Raw genomic sequence first — 18507 nt, 5'->3', positions numbered from 1 at the left:
AAAAAATGATATCAAGTTATAGTATAAATGTGGGTATATTATTATTAGATTAGTGAAAACCTTATCCTTTTCCTTTCAAATTCCAAATCCCGATTTTTCAATTTTATCCATAGTTTCCTTAACTTTAATAAATAACAAACCTGACATTGGCTAATCTGTGTAAAGCCAGAAGAAAAAAAAAAAAAAAAAAAAAAAAATAGTTCGAAATTTTTTCAATCATCAAGAATATTGGCGGTATACCTTGCGGTATATATACCTTGGCGGTCAGTCCACCGGATGTGGCATAGATATGGAACCATTACCTATGGAATGATGGAACGTTATCAATAATATGCTGACAGTTGACGTCTTTTGGTAGGTGGTTGACGTTTATTTGTTGATCAATAATGAAAACCAAGAACGATGCGATACATGAATTTTGAATTAAAAGTCGGCTATTGAAGTGTTAAATAAAAATAATATCACTAAAACAGGGCTATAATGCTAATAAAAATATGATTTCTGGTGAGTAGTGATGTGAGAGCAAGTGTGAGAAATAAGAAATGATGAAGTTTTCGTTCCAACATCGAGCATTTTACTGCTATCTTGGCATGAGTGTTTGGATTTGCTTTCTTATAACTGGTAAGTGTATAACTGGTAAGTAAAACTATAATACTGTTTTTAGTTAAGTAGGTAGTATACATACTTACTCATAAACACTTTGTTTCCTGTGAGATTTAGTGGTCGTTATAATAATATTATTGTTTCATTTCCACGATCGAAGTGAAACGCAGAGTGCATAACTCGGCCATAAAACTTTATCCTTTACTTAAACTCGGATAAAATGGCTTTTTTATGCCCTTGTTGAACAATTTACTATTTAATAATCCATACTGATATTATAAATGCGAAAGTGTCTCTTTCTGTCTGTTAGCTTTTCACGGCTCCCACGCTTAACCGATTTTGATGAAATTTGGTACAGAGATAGCATCCCGGGGAAGGACATGATCCTGAAAAATCAAAGAGTTCCCATGGGATTTTTAAAAACCTAGATCCATGTGGATGAAGTCGCGGGCATCCTAGTTTCATATAAATCGGTTAAGCAGATGGCCCTCTAAGAATCCCTTTGATTTTGATTTGAAGAATCTCTTTGATTTTTCAGGGTAAAAAGTATGCCCATCCCCAGGATGTAAGCTAACTCTGTCCCGAATTTCATCAAATTCGGTTATACTTTTGGGCTGGAAAAGCTAGCAGACAGACAGACACACTTTCTCATCTAAATATATAAAAGGAAAAGGTGACTGACTGACTGACTGATCTATCAACACAGAGGTCAAACTACTAGACGGATCGGGCTGAAATTTTGCATGCTGATAGCTATTATGATGCGGGCATCCGCTAAGAAAGGATTTTTGAAAATTCAACACCTAAGGGGTTGAAATAGGGGTTTGAAATTTGTATAGTCCACGCGGGCGAAGTCGTTAGCATAAGCTAGTTTACTATAAATGAGAAAGTGTCTGTCTGTTTGTCTGCTTTAGTATTGCTATTAATGGAATGGATATGGATTAGCAAAATAAGATTGTTGTTTCTTGTGAAAAATAACTGCCTTTTTTCACAGTTGTATACAAGTACATGTCAGTAGAGGAAGATACAGTAGCACTGAAGATAACTCAGCACCAATATGTATCTAAAACTGACTCCAAGTACAGAAAGCTGTTCCTGCGAGCATGCAACCCTCCTGACAGCATTGTCCGAGGATCAGAAGGTAATTGTGGCTGGTTGTTGCTTAAAGTTGGTTTGGAATACTCTTCCACTAATCTGTGTTTCCTACCAATTACAACCCGGGTATCTTTAAAACAAGAGTGAATAAGCATCTTCTAGTTTAACGCGTCTCATCTTAGGCCTCATCATCACCTTCCATCAGGTGTGATCGTGGTCAAGCATTTGCCAATCAGTACCCTTATTATAAATGCGAAAGTGTGTTTGTTTGTTGGTTTGTCCTTCAATCACGTTGCAACGGGTTGACGTGATTTTTTGCATGGGTATAAATAAAGATCAGGAGAGTGACATAGGCTTCTTTTTATCCCAGAAAATCAAAGAGTTCCCACAGGATTTTTAAAAAACCGAATTCCATGCGGACAAAGTCGCTGGCATCAGCTAGTCAGGGAAATAAAAAAAATTAACACATTTAAAAAAAAAATTCAAATACAAATTAGCCCTTTACTGCAATCTCACCTGGTGGTAAGTGTTGTGATGATGCAGTCTAAGATGTAAGCGGCTAACCTGGAAGGGGTATGGCAGTTTGGAACCCTTAGTTTTATTAAGTTGACATATTAACTATGACTGTATCATTGTATTGCAAATTCAGCAAGTAAAAATCAGAAAGTGTATTACAATAATCTGAATAAATGATTTGATTTGAGTTTATTTGGTTTCTGCACGGTATCGTACCGGAACGCTACATCGCTTGGCGGCACGGCTTTGCCAGCAGGGTGGTATCTAGCCACGCCACGGCCGAAGCTTCCCACTAGTCCACACCAGAAAAAATTTGGAAATGACGAAATCCTAAATTTTCCTCCTACTAATAAACTCCCACACACACCAAATTCTGATAATATTCGACTGATCTAAATGTCCGGTGCATAATTTGGGCTGTTATTTATTAAATGATAATGATTAATGTACGTAATAAAAATTGACGGCGTAGATAAGATTTCCTGCTGAACTATGATTATTACGAAAAAAATTAACCACAAGCATATTTCGTTTCATTTCTTTTGTACAATGATTGTGGCTCATTCCGTTGTACACAATCTCTAAACTAAATGACACATCTAAATCTATTGCTATCCCTTTCAAGATTTTGCTTGCGGAAAAGGATAGCACTAGATTTAGCCCTGTTAATTAAGTATGTGTAACTAATTTTGTTCTAATTCCCAGCTGCCGTGGACTCAGACACTTGGCTGTTGCAAGGAGTATTAGTGGTGACAAGACACGGCGACCGCGGCCCTTTGACTCATCTCAGAGGCGGCGACAAGCTCCCCTGCGACACTGTGCCTGTCTCGCCTATGCTCAAAAGGTTTACTCCTATACCTATTAAAAAAAATAGCGACCAGGTGGGTTACCCGATGCTAAGTGGTAACCGACGCCCATGAACATTTGCAGCCCAAAAAAACCGCCAATGCGTTGCCAGCCTTTTAGGAATTTGTTGATCCACCCCTTGAATAACACCATGTTGTAATCAATTGGGATCACCGCCGAAGGGAGTTGGTACACATCACAGACCACCACCTATAGACGCCTAATAGCTGGAATGAAATGAAATAGTTTATTTGTATGAATATAGGAAGACAAGGTCACCCGCGATCGCTAAGCTTAGGCAGTTGCTTAGCATAAAAATTGGCCCACGCCCGTTCAGTACCCTCATTCCGCACATTGTCTTGATTACGTGAGTTTTGAGTCCACCAATCACAATAAAGCATTCTCCCCTGTCCCTCACCAACATTTTACGATTTTGTTTTCATGCAAAACCTTGTATAAGCGTACTCTTGAGGTTGAATTCTCTGTGACAATGAAGATTAAAGTGCGCTTTTATGCACGAAGTTTTTGTCATAATCGTTCTTGCCGATTCTTACATTCATTATTTGACGCATAAAATTTGTGACCGTTTGATAAGTAGGACAAAAGAAACTTTTCGTCTGGTGGGAGGCCTCGGCCGTGGCTAGTTACCACCCTACCGGCAAAGCCGTGCCACCAAGCGATTTAGCGTTCCGGTACGATGCCGTGTAGAAACCAAAGGTGTATGGGTTTAGTAACAACTGCCATACTCCTTCCAGGTTAACCCGCTCCCACCTTAGACTGCATCGTCACTTACCATCAGGTGAGATTGCAGTCAAGGGTTAACTTGTACTTGAATAAAAAAAAAAAAAAATACAAATTCGGTCAGGACAACATTCTTATAATTTCATGTATTTTTAACCGACTTCCAAAAAGGAGGTGACTCTCAATTCGGCCATAATGTTTTTTCTTTAAATGTATGTACAGCGACTTTTTCGAGGTTTCTGGACCGATTTGCAATTTTTTTTGTATGAAGTCGGGCGAGCATAATAAAGGAACTAGAAATCAAAGCCTAAAGCTCGCCCGACTTCAACATACATACACGTGTAGAAACAAAAGTTATTTTTCACTTTGTGGTAGTTTGGGAAGTGGGTTTTTTAGTATTTTTTTTTGTAGTTACGAGGAGTTCGTGCTAAATGCGAGCGCATCGGGGCGCGCGTGGTGGGTGGCGGCCCCGGGGCCATTCCACAACTTCCCTTCTTTGCCCCGCGCCGCTGCAACGCATTGTGCTCTGGGGCAACTCACACCGACTGGCGTACTACAGATGGTCACTGTTGGTAAGTGTTCTCAGTTACGAGGAGTTCGTGTTTAACGCGAGCTATTTTGTGTTAAGCATTTATTATTCGAATGGTTTACCGTTTATTTAAATGTCATAAAAATTGCTTCAGCAGTTTTGACAAAATTAACAAAAATCAGGTTTATTACATACCAAGTATTTCAATGTAAAGATGGTTGATAAAATGAAAGGTTGTTGTTTTAGGAAACATCATTCGGGAAGCCTATGGCGATAAGTTGGGAATGGAAAATATGGACCTAACTGGAAAGCGGGAAATGGGTAACATTTTCAATTTTCAACTTTTAGTTATAGCAGGCAAGCTTTAAAGGAAGTAACCTACTACTAATAAAAATAATGCATAGAAAATAAAAAATCATGAAAGTAACAAGCTCAATCTGAAAGCATGAGCGTAGCGAGCGTAAAATTTTATTTGTATAAATCTTGAAATGTGTTTGTTTAGGAGGTGTAGTGTACAGCACTCGCTACAGACGGACATTCCAGTCGGCACAAGCGCTGGCCTGGGGCAGCACGCGCTCAGCCGCCGCCGCCAAGGAAGCGCACAGTGTGTCCTTCTGCTTCAGACACTGCGCCTGCCAAGCGCAACACGCTCTAGCTAAGTGAGTGCTCCCACCTATTGCACAAGAGGACATACTTTTTCCAATCGGAGACATAGAGCGCCTATCCGATTTTTCCCTGCAAAAACTGTTTTGCTAAAACTTTATAATTGGGTATTTGACTCCAATTTTTTTTATCACTTTATTATAAACTAGGATAAAAATAATGACATAAACTGAAAAAACTAATTAAATCGATCAAATAACAAAAAAGTTATAAGCATTTAAATATTTCTGATTAGACCTTACTAATGCCATAGTAGCTTCGTGCGGTTTCATACAAATTTTCGTTTTGCGAGAAAGGGATAGAAGACCCTCTCACTCCAAAATTAAAATGTCTGTAACTTTGTAAATCTTTGTTGGATTTTAATATATTTATATTTTTTTCAGCGTAGGTACGTCATTATTTTTATCCTAGTTTATAATAAAGTAATAATATTTATCAAATTCAAAAGTAGGAAAATACCCAATTGTTTTGATCGTGTTGTACGGTCTTAAGCCGTTAAGTTACAATGCTGCAGGAGATTTCATAGGACACGAATTCTCAGTGTAAAATATACTTCGTTCTATTATAAACTTAAAATTAATTTTCTATTTCCAGAAAAATCAGTTTACAAGCAAAACACCGCCTAGAATCCCACCCAGCCGTAAAGGAATTGATAAAAAAACTGTCCAAAGTATTATTCGAATCTCAGGAGTACACCGACGCGGACGTAGTCAGGGACGCTTTACTAGCTTACATGTGCCACGACGCACCACTACCTTGCACTGAAAAACCAAAGAAAACCAAAAAACTATCGCTTAACAATAAAAAAAAGAAATTCCGTACAGACACCGTCCCGAAAAGGAATCTTTTAGATATAGACATTGATACTCTAAACATGGAGTTGGATTATATTAACCAGTTAGATTTTAACAACGAAATCGGTAGGAAAGCTAGAGATATTATCGGGAGGTACGATAAAAAACCTGCGTTAGATTTCGACGCACAAATGGAAAGAGAAAAGCTTTTATACTACCAACAGAGATATATGGATAACATTGACTCGTATGACGACGTGGTTATAGTCAAAAAGAATTTGGACCAAGATTTTAACTTTCCAAACGACGCCAGAATGGATACAGATTTCGATGAAGATTATAAGGAACCAACACCAGAGAACACTGAAGAGTTTTGTATAAAAAAAGATCATATTATGTCGGTTTTCGCGTACTTAGAATGGAGTTACAAACAAGAAATAAAGAATATACACAACAGGCGACGCGGTTTGCTAATAGCTTACGGCCTCATACACAATATAGTTCAGAATATGATACGCATTATATCTGAGAATAAACCAAAATTAGTTATTTATTCTGGTCATGATAAAACGCTGCAAGCGTTAATTTTAGCGTTAGGGCTAAGTAGTTATCAGCATTACAATATACAGTATGCTTCGCGAATGATTTTCGAGGTTTACAGAAAAAGGGATTTGAGAGACGAGTTTAAATTTACAAAACGTAGGGCGGTAGCTCAAGATTTCTACTTTCGCGTTATTTACAATGGCGAAGATGTGACGAATAAGCTAAGTTTTTGTAAAAACAGACAGAATGTTATGATGAAGGTCCTAGACGCTATAGATGATATGAAAGTGTACAATACATATCTATGTCCGATAGAGAGTATAGTTAGGTTTATACATGATGATTATTTTGCGGGTTTCAATGTTAGCAATTTTAAAGACGCCTGCGCCACTTACGGGAATGGTAATCATGTGTTTTAGACAAATTTAAAACATGAAAGTCTAGGCCGAGAAGATCATCATCATCATCATCATCATCATGATCAACCCATAGCCGGCTCACTACAGAGCACGGGTCTCCTCTCAGAGTGAGAAGGGTTTGGGCCATAGACAACCACGCTGGCCAAGAGCGGATTGGTAGACTTTACACACCTTTGAGAACATTATGGAGAACTCACAAGCATGCAGGTTTCCTCACGATGTTTCCCTTCACCGTTAAAGCGAGTGATATTTAATTACTTAAAACGCACATAACTCCGAAAAGTTAGAGGTGCGTGCCTGGGATGGAACCCCCGACCTCCGATTAGAAGGCGGACGTCCTAACCACTAGGCAATCACAGACCGAGAAGATACTTATACTTAAACTAGCTTATGCTCGCGACTTCGTCCGCGTGGACTACAAAATTTCAAAACCCTATTTCACACCCTTAGGAGTTGAATTTTCAAAAATCCTTTCTTCTCGGATGCCTCCGTCATAATAGCTATCTGCATGCCAAATTTCAGCCCGATCCGTCCAGTAGTTTGAGCTGTGCGTTGATAGATCAGTCGTCAGTCAGTCAGTCAGTCACCTTTTCCTTTTATATATATAGATAACTTTTAGGGTGCATTTCCCCTGAAGCGAAGCAGAGCGGGGGCGTGTTCAATAGATTAATAATTAGTTTATTGTTATATGAGTAGGTAATCTGATTGGACGAAAACACGTCTCTGCTCCGCTTCAGTAGAAACGTTCCTTAGGGTGTCTGCCCACTGAAGCAGAGCGGAGCGGAAATGTGTTAATAGACCAATCACGTTATTGAAATATAATTTTATCAAAAATCTGATTGGTTAACTAAACATATTTATCAGATGTCAGAAATAGTCAATAACTAGGAGCGAAGTTCTAATGTGCACTCCGAGGCATAGAGGAAACGTAAAAGCATATTTCAGACTTCCAAAGTCGGTCATCCATCCAGCTACCGACTTGGCTGAACGGTGTTTAACAATCGAAATCGATTAGAATAGAATAATGTTTAGAGCCTCAATAGCTGAACCGGTAAAGGAGTGGACTGAAAACCAAAAGGTCGACGACGGTTCAAACCCCCGCCCGTTGCACTATTGTCGTACCTACTCCTAGCACAAGTTTGACGCTTAGTTGGAAAGGAAAGGGGAATATTAGTCATTTAACATGGCTAATATTTAAAAAAAATTATTTGAGCTATCATATGTACATGGTGTAGGCAAAATCATCCTGTACAGCAGTTCAACACCTCGAACAAGTAGGCCACTCAGCTTGTGTTGAGACGTCGGGCCCCTCAGACACAAACCTCTATGGCGAATATCTCAGTTACCAGACGTCCCAACGCTGATTTTCAGTGACTGCATTTTGATTGATATGCATTGTCACAAACAGGCCATACGTTTCTCTTATCAAAAACATATGTATCACTATCTACGGGTTAAATTAATTTTACACTAATATTTTAAATTTAATCAATTATACATAACTAGCGACCCGCCCCGGCTTCGCATGGGTGCAATGTAGATACTAATGTGGTGTCATTGAGGTGTCATGCCTCGGAAAATCTCAAATGAGAGGATATTTTTCCGACCTAATTCACTTTATTTTAATTTCTCTAGGGATCCCTAATTTTTTGAGAATTAAACTATAGCTATAAACCTTCCCCTTGAATCCTCTATCTATTGGTGAAAACCGCATTAAAATCCGTCGCGTAGTTTAAAAGATCTACGCGTTCATACATACATACATACATACATACATACATACAGATGCGGGAAGCGACTTTATTTTATACTATGTAGAGATATAAAATTATAAACGTTGTTAGGTTTTCTGTACCTTTTGTTTTATATCTTCGTAAACGAAACTATCATATCACTAACATATTTTAGAAGATTATTTGATGTTTGCTACAATTTTATTTATTTAATGATTTTTTATCGGAAGAGATTAATTATTTGTGATAAAAAACCTAATGAATGTTCGAATTAATTTAATATTTAATTTCACTGTATTGAATAAGACATATCGAAACCTTATAAGTATGGTACATATCAAAAAATCAGCTTGAATCAAACCATAAAAAATGGTTAATTTTGAAAAAGAGGCCTAGAGCTCCCCCTTTATAATTATTTTTAGGTATTATTTAAATTTACAAAACACTTAAAATGTTACGTGCCATATAAGTTCAAGATAGCTGCGTTCCATTTGAGCTTTAAAATGTTTGCTATTATATTTAGTAGTAAAGCGTACTTAAGTTTTATTGAAAAGCGCAAAATTTTTAGACTGATTTACACATTATATTTATATAGCATCTCTATACAAGCATTATTTTAAGTCAATATAACAAATTCATATCAATAATTTTTCATAACTAATCGTACAAGATCTCATGTCTCTTGTTTATTTATTAATTTAATTTTACTTAAGTAACACCTACCATTTTGATGATGCAATATTAATTATTATATCGATCTCATTGTTAATATCATCAAGTTAATGTTAAGAAAAATTACACTGAAAGTTTTTATTTTTGTATTTTATTTAGATTATGTAGCCACAATATTATTTTAGTTGGTAAACTGAAAGCAAACAAGTTAAGGTCCAAACGCACTTACCTACGCTGCGCTACGCGACGCGACGCACCACGTTAAATATAGTTTATACTAGACGATGCCCGCGACTTCGCGTGGATTTGGATTTTTAAAAATCCCGTGGGAACTTGGGATTTTCCGGGATAAAAAGTAGCCGTAGCTGTAAGCTGTAAACTCTACTAAATTTCGTCAAATCGGTTAAACTTTTGGGCCGTGTAAAGCTAGCAGATAGATAGACACGCGTTCGAATTTATAATATTAGTATGGATGAGTTTGTATGAAAGCGCATTTGAGCGACGCGGCGCGGCAATTACCTATAGTTTTTATTATGTGTTTGTATGAAGCAAAGCGCGTTGCGCATCGCAGCGTAAGTGCGTTTGGACCAATAATTTTCGGGTTAGATTATCAGATGAGGGCCTCTAGGGAAATTGCAGAAATTGATGTAACTAATCAAATTAATTAATTCTAGAAATTATTCTATTATTATAATGTTAAATTGTTAAGTTAGACTATGGCGCTGATTCTGTTTTTTTTTTCGCTAAACTAAATTTAGAGTATCTCCATCCTCTTCTTTTTAATATTGCTAAAAAAAGACGGAACATGATTTTTACATTAAAAGACTCTAAGTTTTAGCGCACGCTACAAATTTAAACGATACGCTCGCGACTGGCAGCTAAAGTCACGAGGTTTGACGGCTCCTAATTAAATTTAAAACTGTCAAACCATGTCTGTCCTTTTCATATTATATTAGTAAGAAGAGGATGTGAATGCTCTAAAATTTAGTTGCGCTCAGAATCAGTACCAATTTCTATGTATTTTAAGGCAAAGGGTCTGTTTTAGTCTTTTCAACTTAGTTTAGTTTTAATGGCTATGTTTGATGTACCTACCTACGTTGTAACGTATTTAATGTAAAAATTAAAAGACTGCACAAAGTATTTTATTGTAAGGTACCTATATAACAAGGTATAAATTGTATAAATACAGTAGACGTAATCTTGAGTACAGTACTGTCACAATAGAGAGAGCCAGCGCGTGCTAGCCCTTCGTTATTTTATAAAAGCTGAAAGTGTCTCTGCGTATTGTCCCCAACACAGGGAGGAGCGATCAGCGACTGTGAAGTTTGTATCATTGGTGGCTTTGAGAATAACAGGTAATAAAGGTGTAAAAAATCTTACGTCAAAGTATAAAGCCTAATTTTTTTATATATAAGTATATATATATAAGTATAAGTATATATATAATATAAATAAGTATATATATATACAGTTGTGGTCATATAATTAAGAACGCTTATTTAAAGATTATTATTTTTGAAATAAACTAGTATAACTTAATGCATGTATTATTTTTTATATCTCGTGGTATCACAAAACGTTTCCATATTATTAGTGCATTGATTTATGGACATTACAAAATAATCAATAAAAAGATAAATTTATTACATTAGATCTGAATCTAATACTACTACTGACTGGCTGGTCACATAATTAAGAACGCTTACCAGTTTATTTTTTCGTTCAATTTTTTTTACTGAATACTCTGTAGCTACGTCTTTTTCATTTAATTTCTGGCGCCATTTATTGCTGTGCAAATCTTAAATATGATTACTTTAGAAAGATAATGGGTAAAAATAAAATTTTGTATTAAATCTACAAGGGAATCATAATAAAACTTGGTGAGAAGAATTAGGCGTATAAAAATCTATCATTTACAATGCTCGAAAACAAGGTTTTTAATGCTGTTAACCACTTTAACACGTATCAAACGACTTTAAATATTCCGAGCGTACCTACACCGAGAAAGACATCTGGTCGAGATAATAGGAATATTGTTCGTTTGGCAAAACAAAATCCTGCAAGGGGTCTAACGAGCATATTTTGGTGAAAACAACCGTTCAGCAATCTCGGCATGCACTATTCGAAGACGTTTGGTAGAAAAGAAGTTGTACAGAAAGATAGGAAAGAAGTTATCCATGTTCAAGATGTGTCACAGGCAAACCCGTCTCGCATTTGCAAGAAGGCATGAAACCTGAACTGTCAGACAGTGGAAAATGTACTTTTTCAGATGAAACAAAAATAAACGCAGTGTGTTCGGATGGAAAACGATACGTACAACGACCTCCGAATAAAGAATTCAACTCTAAGTACACCAAAGTGACATTAAATCATGGCGGAGGAAACATGAAAATTTGAGGGTGTTTTTCTGGTCATTGAGTTGGACCCGTTAGATTGATAGAAGGAAACATGGATCAAATACAAAATCATACTGTAGGAAACAATGCTATCGTATGCTGAAGACGTGTTTTCAGTTATTTGGACATTCCGGCATCACCACAATGATCTAAAGCTAACTTACTGCACGCAACGTTCAGGAATTTTTCATAACATACCTAGTCAGTTTCTATCTTAGACTGGCCAGCTATAACAGTCCAGATGTAAATACAATTTAAAATCTTTGATGTGAAGGCAAGAAAAGTGTACCCAAACGACAGTGTGTAAATTTAAGAGCTTTACGACGTTTTCTTAGAAGATGGATCACAATTTCTCTTGAAAAATATAAAAAATTGACTAGAGTTAATGTCTTGCCGCTGTAAGGCAGTAATTAAAAACCGTAGACTTGCCACTAACTATTAATTTTAGTTTAAAATTATCATGTTTTCACATTCATGTAATTTATTTAATCTAAGTTTCATCTTTAATAATCATCGACCAATTTTAATATTCGTTCTTAATTATTTGTCCAGCTGCATTGGTGTTCAAATTCGTTACTATTAGAAAGAAATGAAATTTATAAAAATCATATTTAGCTATTTCATATCTCTATTTCTTATTCAGTTTACTGAGCTATGTGGCTATGTCAAAACATAATTAATTACTTCTAAGAAGAAACATACAGCCACACATAACATGATATTGATTTAAAAAACTGGAACTACAAATCGTTCTTAATTATATGACCACAACTGTAAGTATATAAAAAAATTAGGCTTTATACTTTGACGTAAGATTTTTTACACCTTTATTACCTGTTATTCTCAAAGCCACCATGAATACTAAGGTATTAGAAATCACGTCATGCATTCCTAGACATTTAGTGTCGTGGCAACCCTTTGCCAAACGCCCTTAAAGTTTAAAAGTTCACATTTTTGATTTTGTACACCTACATTACCTGTTATCTCCCAAAGCCACTATGATCCAAACTTCATAGTCGCTGTTCGTTCCACCCTGTGTTGGGGACAATACGCAGAGAAACTTCCAGCTTTGATAAAATAACGAACTCGCTGGCTCTTAGTCCACAAGCTTTGTTCTGTTTTAAGGTTTGGAAATTTTCGAAAGAAAGTCTATATTATCTACTCGTTTTTAAACTACAAAGAAATAAAGCGATATTAAAGCTTTATTTTGGCTATAAGTACAATAATGATAAATTGAAATTTTACCTAAGAAACCATATATTAGGTAATTTTGTGAATAAATAAACGTTTGTTACAAGTACCTAACGTAATTACAGAACTCATTATTTACATTTCATTTTAACAATAAATAATAACCTATTTATTATGATGCCAATTCCAATTGTAATTCCAATTTCCAATAGGTACCTACTTATATCGAGATACTGGTTATTATTATTTATTTGGCCATGTTCTAACTATACTATATCCACGGAAATTTATATGTGGATTTGTATGGGATTACGTAATAACGTAAATACGAGTCGCTACGAAGGAGGAGTACGGCCGGCAGTGGCGTGCAGGTCATAGAGGCATAAATGCACTGCGTACCCCAGTTGTAATAGCTCAATGCATATTTTTCATTATGATCTGCCAGTAAACAGGTTCCTACCTTACTAATGCCTACCCTGGCTTAAAAGTCTGTAGACGCCACTGTCGGCCGGGAGCAGCTATATTCTCAAAGTTTATTAACATATCAAATGCAATACGTACTTATTGTAATAAAATCGTTGACTTATATTTATTGTTTTATTTACAGTTAAAATTTGAATATTTGCAATATTCTGTCATATTACGTCACACTGCTTAAATGGCGTCATTGTGGTGATCAAGAAGAACTTTATTGCAAATTCGATAACCGAATCGATCTATCTACTCAATTGATATTATGCAATATAGCTATAGTTAAGCTGTGATAGCCTAGTGGTTAGGACGTCCGCCTTCTAATCGGAGGTCGGGGGTTCGATCCCGGGCACGCACCTCTAACTTTTCGGAGTTATGTGCGTTTTAATTAACTAAATATCATTTGCTTTAACGGTGAAGGAAAACATCGTGAGGAAACCTGCATGCCTGAGAGTTCCCCATAATGTTCTCAAAGGTGTGTGAAGTCTACCAATCCGCACATGGCCAGCGTGGTAGACTATGGCCAAAACCCTTCCCACTATGCGAGGAGACCCGTGCTCTGTAGTGACCCGTTGATGGGTTGATCATGATGATGATGATGATGAATATAGCTTATAGATAAGTGTGATGACGTTTAGTAAGATAACAAATGAGCAGTGGCGTCTAAACAGTTCGAGGTCAGGGTGAGGCATTAGTTAGGACATAGGCATTTTACTGGAACGTCAATGATAAGTATAAGTCCCGCAAATTGCTACTGCGCGTGGCCGCCATTTTAGTGACGTCAGCACTAGACTGAAGTTTCGAGCTGATGGTATATTTTTGCCCGCCCGCTGGACCGATGACCTGAAGAAGGTGGTGCGGAGCGGTTGGATGAGGAAAGCGGAGGACCGTGTTTGGTGGCGCGCTCTTGGAAAGGCCTATGTCCAGCAGTGGATGCAAACAGGCTGATGGATTGGATTGGATTGGTATATTTTTATTTCGGCTGACGTCATACCGATGTTATCGAGACATAGTTCCAGCGCAATAGCAATTTGCGGCACTTTTAAGCATAGCTGTTTCAACTATGGTAAGCAGTGTGTTTATGTCTCTATGACCCGCACGCCACTGGCTATGAGAGAGGCTAAAGAGAACGCTCCTACAAAGCGATTGGGTTATTTCCTTTCTCCACCCTCAAACCTGCCACACTAGGGTGTTCACTCGGAAACTTGTATCAGTTTCTCCACCCCGCATTAAATAGTAATGCACAGCCCCTGTGCTAATCCGGTGTGGGGCACCCCCGCCTCATACTCCGATTGCCATCTCGACCTGTCGCTTACTATATTTATGTACCACTGCTGATAGCTGTAGCTGATACCCGAGACTTCGTACGCGTGGATTTAGGTGGTCAAAAATTCCGTGGGAAATCTTTAATTTTCCGGGATAAAAAGTAGCCTATGTCAATTTCCAGGTCTTTAAGCTATACCCATGCAAAAAATCACATCGATCTGTTGCTCCGTTGCCACGTGATTGAAGGACAAACCAACAAACAAACACACTTTCGCATTTATATTAATCACTATGGATAGTGATTTTGTTATCCGTACCCTTATATAAATGCGAAAGTGTGTTTGTTTGTTGGTTTGTTGGTTTGTCCTTCAATCACGTCGCAACAGTGCAACGGATTGACGTGATTTTTTTCATGGGTATAGATGAAGACCTGGAGAGTGACATAGGCTACTTTTTATTCCGGAAAATCAAAGAGTTCCCACGGGATTTTTAAAAAATCTAATTCCACGCGTACGAAGTCGCGGGCATCAGCTAGTATGTAATAAATGAAGTATATGTATATGTAGTAGGATAATAATATGATGCCCGCGATTTCATCCACGTAGATTTAGGTTTTTAAAAATCCTTTGATTTCCCTGGATAAGTTGGTACATCCTATTCTAGGTATGTTCCCTGGATAAAATATAGTAGATAGGTACCAACCTACCTATATAGCCTATGACAATCACCTACCTTTGTAGGTACGTACATACGTAGCTTCAACTGCGCAGTTTGAACTTTTGTGGCAAAAACTTGACGCCAATTGTTTTCAATAAGGAAGAAATTAAAGTACATAACACGTGCATCGGCATACCAAGATCACGTGGAAGAAAGGTGGTTCTCAGATAACCTTGGCATTGACCAATTGTGTATTCATATTTCACATAGGTACGTTTTGCCTCGCGTTGCTGTTTCGTTACGCTTTTACTGAGCGTGAGTTTGTACATTTCGATAACGTTGATAGATTTCAAGTAAACACTGACGTCAAAGTAAAATGGATCTAAACGGCTTGAGTTCATCCATACATCCAAGCCATGCACCCTAAGCGGAAACCAAGTAAGAACTGCGAAACAAAAATTGGTTACAATAGCTGTTATACATAATATATTCTGTGACAATAGTAGGTAATAGGTAAATAGGTATGGTACGACTGGCATGACAGACGAAGTGGAGTAGAGCCGAGTCTTTTTGATGACAATCTAAGTTCAAACTTATACGGGTTGACATAAAGTTCAAATTGGTATACCTACATAATGAAAACAAAATTACTTAAATCAAGATTAGTTTTGAGTTGTTAATTTTATTTTATTCTTATTTTTTATGGAAACACCAACAGAATCATGCAAAAATGCAAGGCTGCAAAATTGTTATTTTGTCGCGAGAGTTTGTATTAAATTCCGAGCCAGCGAAGGATTCTAAAGTTGAACGATAGAATCCTGAGCGTAGCGAGGAATTCGAGGAACATGAATAATGCAATTAGTTATCTGTTACATATTATTATACTAGTTTATGCCCGGGACTACATCCGCGTGTCATCATCACTGGCAACACGCACTGTTTGAAGACTTTGGTCTTCAAGCACTGAGGAATTTTGGACAAGAAGACATCTCGAAGATTCCTGAACGCTGCCTAACCGAGTTGGATTCGGCGGCTGACCTCTTTCTCCAAATTGGACCTACTGACTGGATTGTGTGTCCTAGGTATACATACTCGTCTACAACTTCGAGTGCAGAGCTCTTGTTATTTTACGTCTCACCAAACGTTGCTAGAATTCGAGAGTTGAAACACAATAACGTCAAAGTAAAATGGACCTAAAGTGCCTTGAGTTGAAGTCAAAAATTTAATGCCACTGATTTTAATTTCGCAACGTTTCCGCTTGGAGCGCTGGCTGTAGATGTGTAGACAAACTTGAGCTTTAAAACAAGGCTATTAAGATGCAGTTTACTATAACGCGGAATTGTTCCGACACTCAAATACTATCAACGTTGGTGAGACATAAAATCTCGTACTAAGCGTACTGAAGTATAAATTCTTATAAATGATGGAACTGCGCATTACCTAGTTTTATGTATAGTTATAACATTTTGAAGTACTGTCTGTTGGGATATTTAGAATTTATCGGAAAAATATCAGTAAAAGGAAAAACTTGGACGTCCTGTTTGAGATATATATTTGAAGTAAGTTGAAAAAGTCATCGAACGTAAAACAAAGGATTTTAGAAAAATAAAATAAAAATAAGAATATATTTAAATATAAACAATTTAGTTTAATGCCAGTTCCAACATCCCCCTTTAAACTAAATTGTCTTACAAAAAAAAACTTACCATAACATATTAACACACAAGAAAAAAAAAAACTAAGTAAGACCTAAACTACCTATAATTCTACTAGTTGCGATAGGCCCCAGTGGTTTGGTAAGAATATCTGCGGGTATATCACAACTTTTCATGTACTCTAAAATAATTGTATTATTACTAACTTTTTCTCGTATAAAATGAAAACGAGTGTCAATATGCTTCGTCCTGCTATGGTGCACAGGATTGTGAGCTAAGTTTAGTGCACTCTGACTATCTGACAATATCTTAATTGTAGATATTTTACCCGTAATATCCTCTATAAATTTACGTAAATAACAGGCTTCTTTAGTTGCTGCAGTAAGAGCCATGTACTCAGCTTCAGTGGATGACAGAGCAACAGTTGGTTGTTTCTTTGATTCCCAAGACACTGGTCCACCAGCCAATTTAAAGACATAGCCCGTGTAAGACTTTCTATCAATTGGACAATTGGCCCAATCAGCATCTGCATACCCTAATAACGGCTTTCCAGTTTTCCTATATATTAAGGAATACTCTAGTGTACCCTTCAGGTATTGAAGAATCCTCTTTGCTGCTTTCCAATGTTCCGTTGAAAAACACGTATTAAATTGGCTTAAGTAGCTCGTCGCAAATGCTATATCAGGACGTGTATTGACTGCCAAGAACATAAGGCATCCTATTAGATTTCTGTAAGGCAGCAGCAATGACTCACCACAAACGTATAAAAACTACATCCTCTCTTGTCTAAAAATGACACCATACCAACAAATACAGTTTTCCAGGCCAAAGGAATGAAACCCAAACCAAGTAAAATGATTATTTGCTATGACTGTAACGTACCAGGGCATAAACGCCCGGATTGTCCTCAGCGACGTAATAAAGAAAAAATAAGTGTAACAAATGAGGTCATGGATTCGGTCACAGCACTTACTGCTAATTTTTCAAATAAGGATGTTTGGTACGTAGATTCTGGAGCTACAAAACATATGACTTTCAGAAAAGATTGGTTTCGGGACATTAGGTCAATGCATACTGGAAATATAACTGTTGCAAATGGTGAAAGCGTTAAATGCTGTGGAATAGGAAATATTTCTATTAAGACACCTGGTGATGTAGTAAAAACAATAAGTGATGTTGCCCTGGTACCAGATTTAAAGGCTAATTTACTATCTGTACAGAAAGTTATTGATAAAGGTTTTGTATGTGTTTTCGACAAGAGAGGATGTAGTTTTTATAAAAATGATACTTTTTGTGTTTCAGGTGATTCTGTCCTTCATGCTTCGCCCTGTGGTGGACTGTACATAGTTGATGGTACTGTTAATATTCCACCTAAGATGAATAGTGAAAATATTGCGTATGAGGTGCACTATGACTGTCTGAGCAAGTATCAGCTCTGGCATAAACGGTTAGGACACTTATGTCGCATAGGCATGAATCAATTGAAGAATCATCAGGTAGGAGTAGATTTTACTAAGGTTGATAAAAATAGTTGCATTGCTTGCGTAAAAGGCAAACAAGCCAGAAAACCGTTTAAAAACGTAGCGTATAATAGGGCGTCATCACCTTTAGAACTAATCCATAGTGATTTATGCGGACCAATGTCCACGACATCTTTTCAAGGAAACGTTTATGTTTTAACTTTCATAGATGATTATACTCGCAAGATTTTTGCTTA

The 18507-nt window shown here is 37.0% G+C and overlaps 2 protein-coding genes across 2 annotated transcripts in view; one reads left to right on the top strand and one right to left on the bottom strand.

Moving 5' to 3' along the window:
* The window catches only part of LOC117991227 (X-ray repair cross-complementing protein 5-like), a 39982-nt gene that overhangs the window by 10201 nt on the left and 11274 nt on the right, over positions 1–18507 (bottom strand). The gene's annotated exons all lie outside the window — the stretch shown is intronic.
* LOC117991229 (2-phosphoxylose phosphatase 1) lies at positions 418–9295 on the top strand. Its single transcript, XM_034978794.2, has 7 exons — positions 418–621; positions 1598–1744; positions 2920–3058; positions 4213–4373; positions 4577–4651; positions 4833–4989; positions 5588–9295. The coding sequence occupies exons 1-7, from the start codon at positions 543–545 to the stop codon at positions 6747–6749; spliced, it is 1920 nt and encodes a 639-aa protein (XP_034834685.1). The 5' UTR covers positions 418–542; the 3' UTR covers positions 6750–9295.

This window comes from Maniola hyperantus, chromosome 19 (assembly GCF_902806685.2).
Source record: "Maniola hyperantus chromosome 19, iAphHyp1.2, whole genome shotgun sequence".
In the NCBI taxonomy this organism is placed as follows: Eukaryota; Metazoa; Arthropoda; class Insecta; order Lepidoptera; family Nymphalidae; genus Maniola; species Maniola hyperantus.
Note: the sequence above shows the minus strand (reverse complement) of the source record. Positions and strands in the feature narration are given on the sequence as shown.

What these genes read in the sequence shown, in the direction of transcription:
- LOC117991229 (XM_034978794.2), top strand. Translation starts at nt 543, where the DNA reads ATGATGAAGTTTTCGTTCCAACATCGAGCATTTTACTGCTATCTTGGC. An exon ending in AACTGGAAAGCGGGAAATGG is followed by an intron (nt 4,652 to 4,832) that starts GTAACATTTTCA and finishes GTGTTTGTTTAG; the next exon opens with GAGGTGTAGTGTACAGCACT. An exon ending in GCGCAACACGCTCTAGCTAA is followed by an intron (nt 4,990 to 5,587) that starts GTGAGTGCTCCC and finishes TTCTATTTCCAG; the next exon opens with AAAAATCAGTTTACAAGCAA.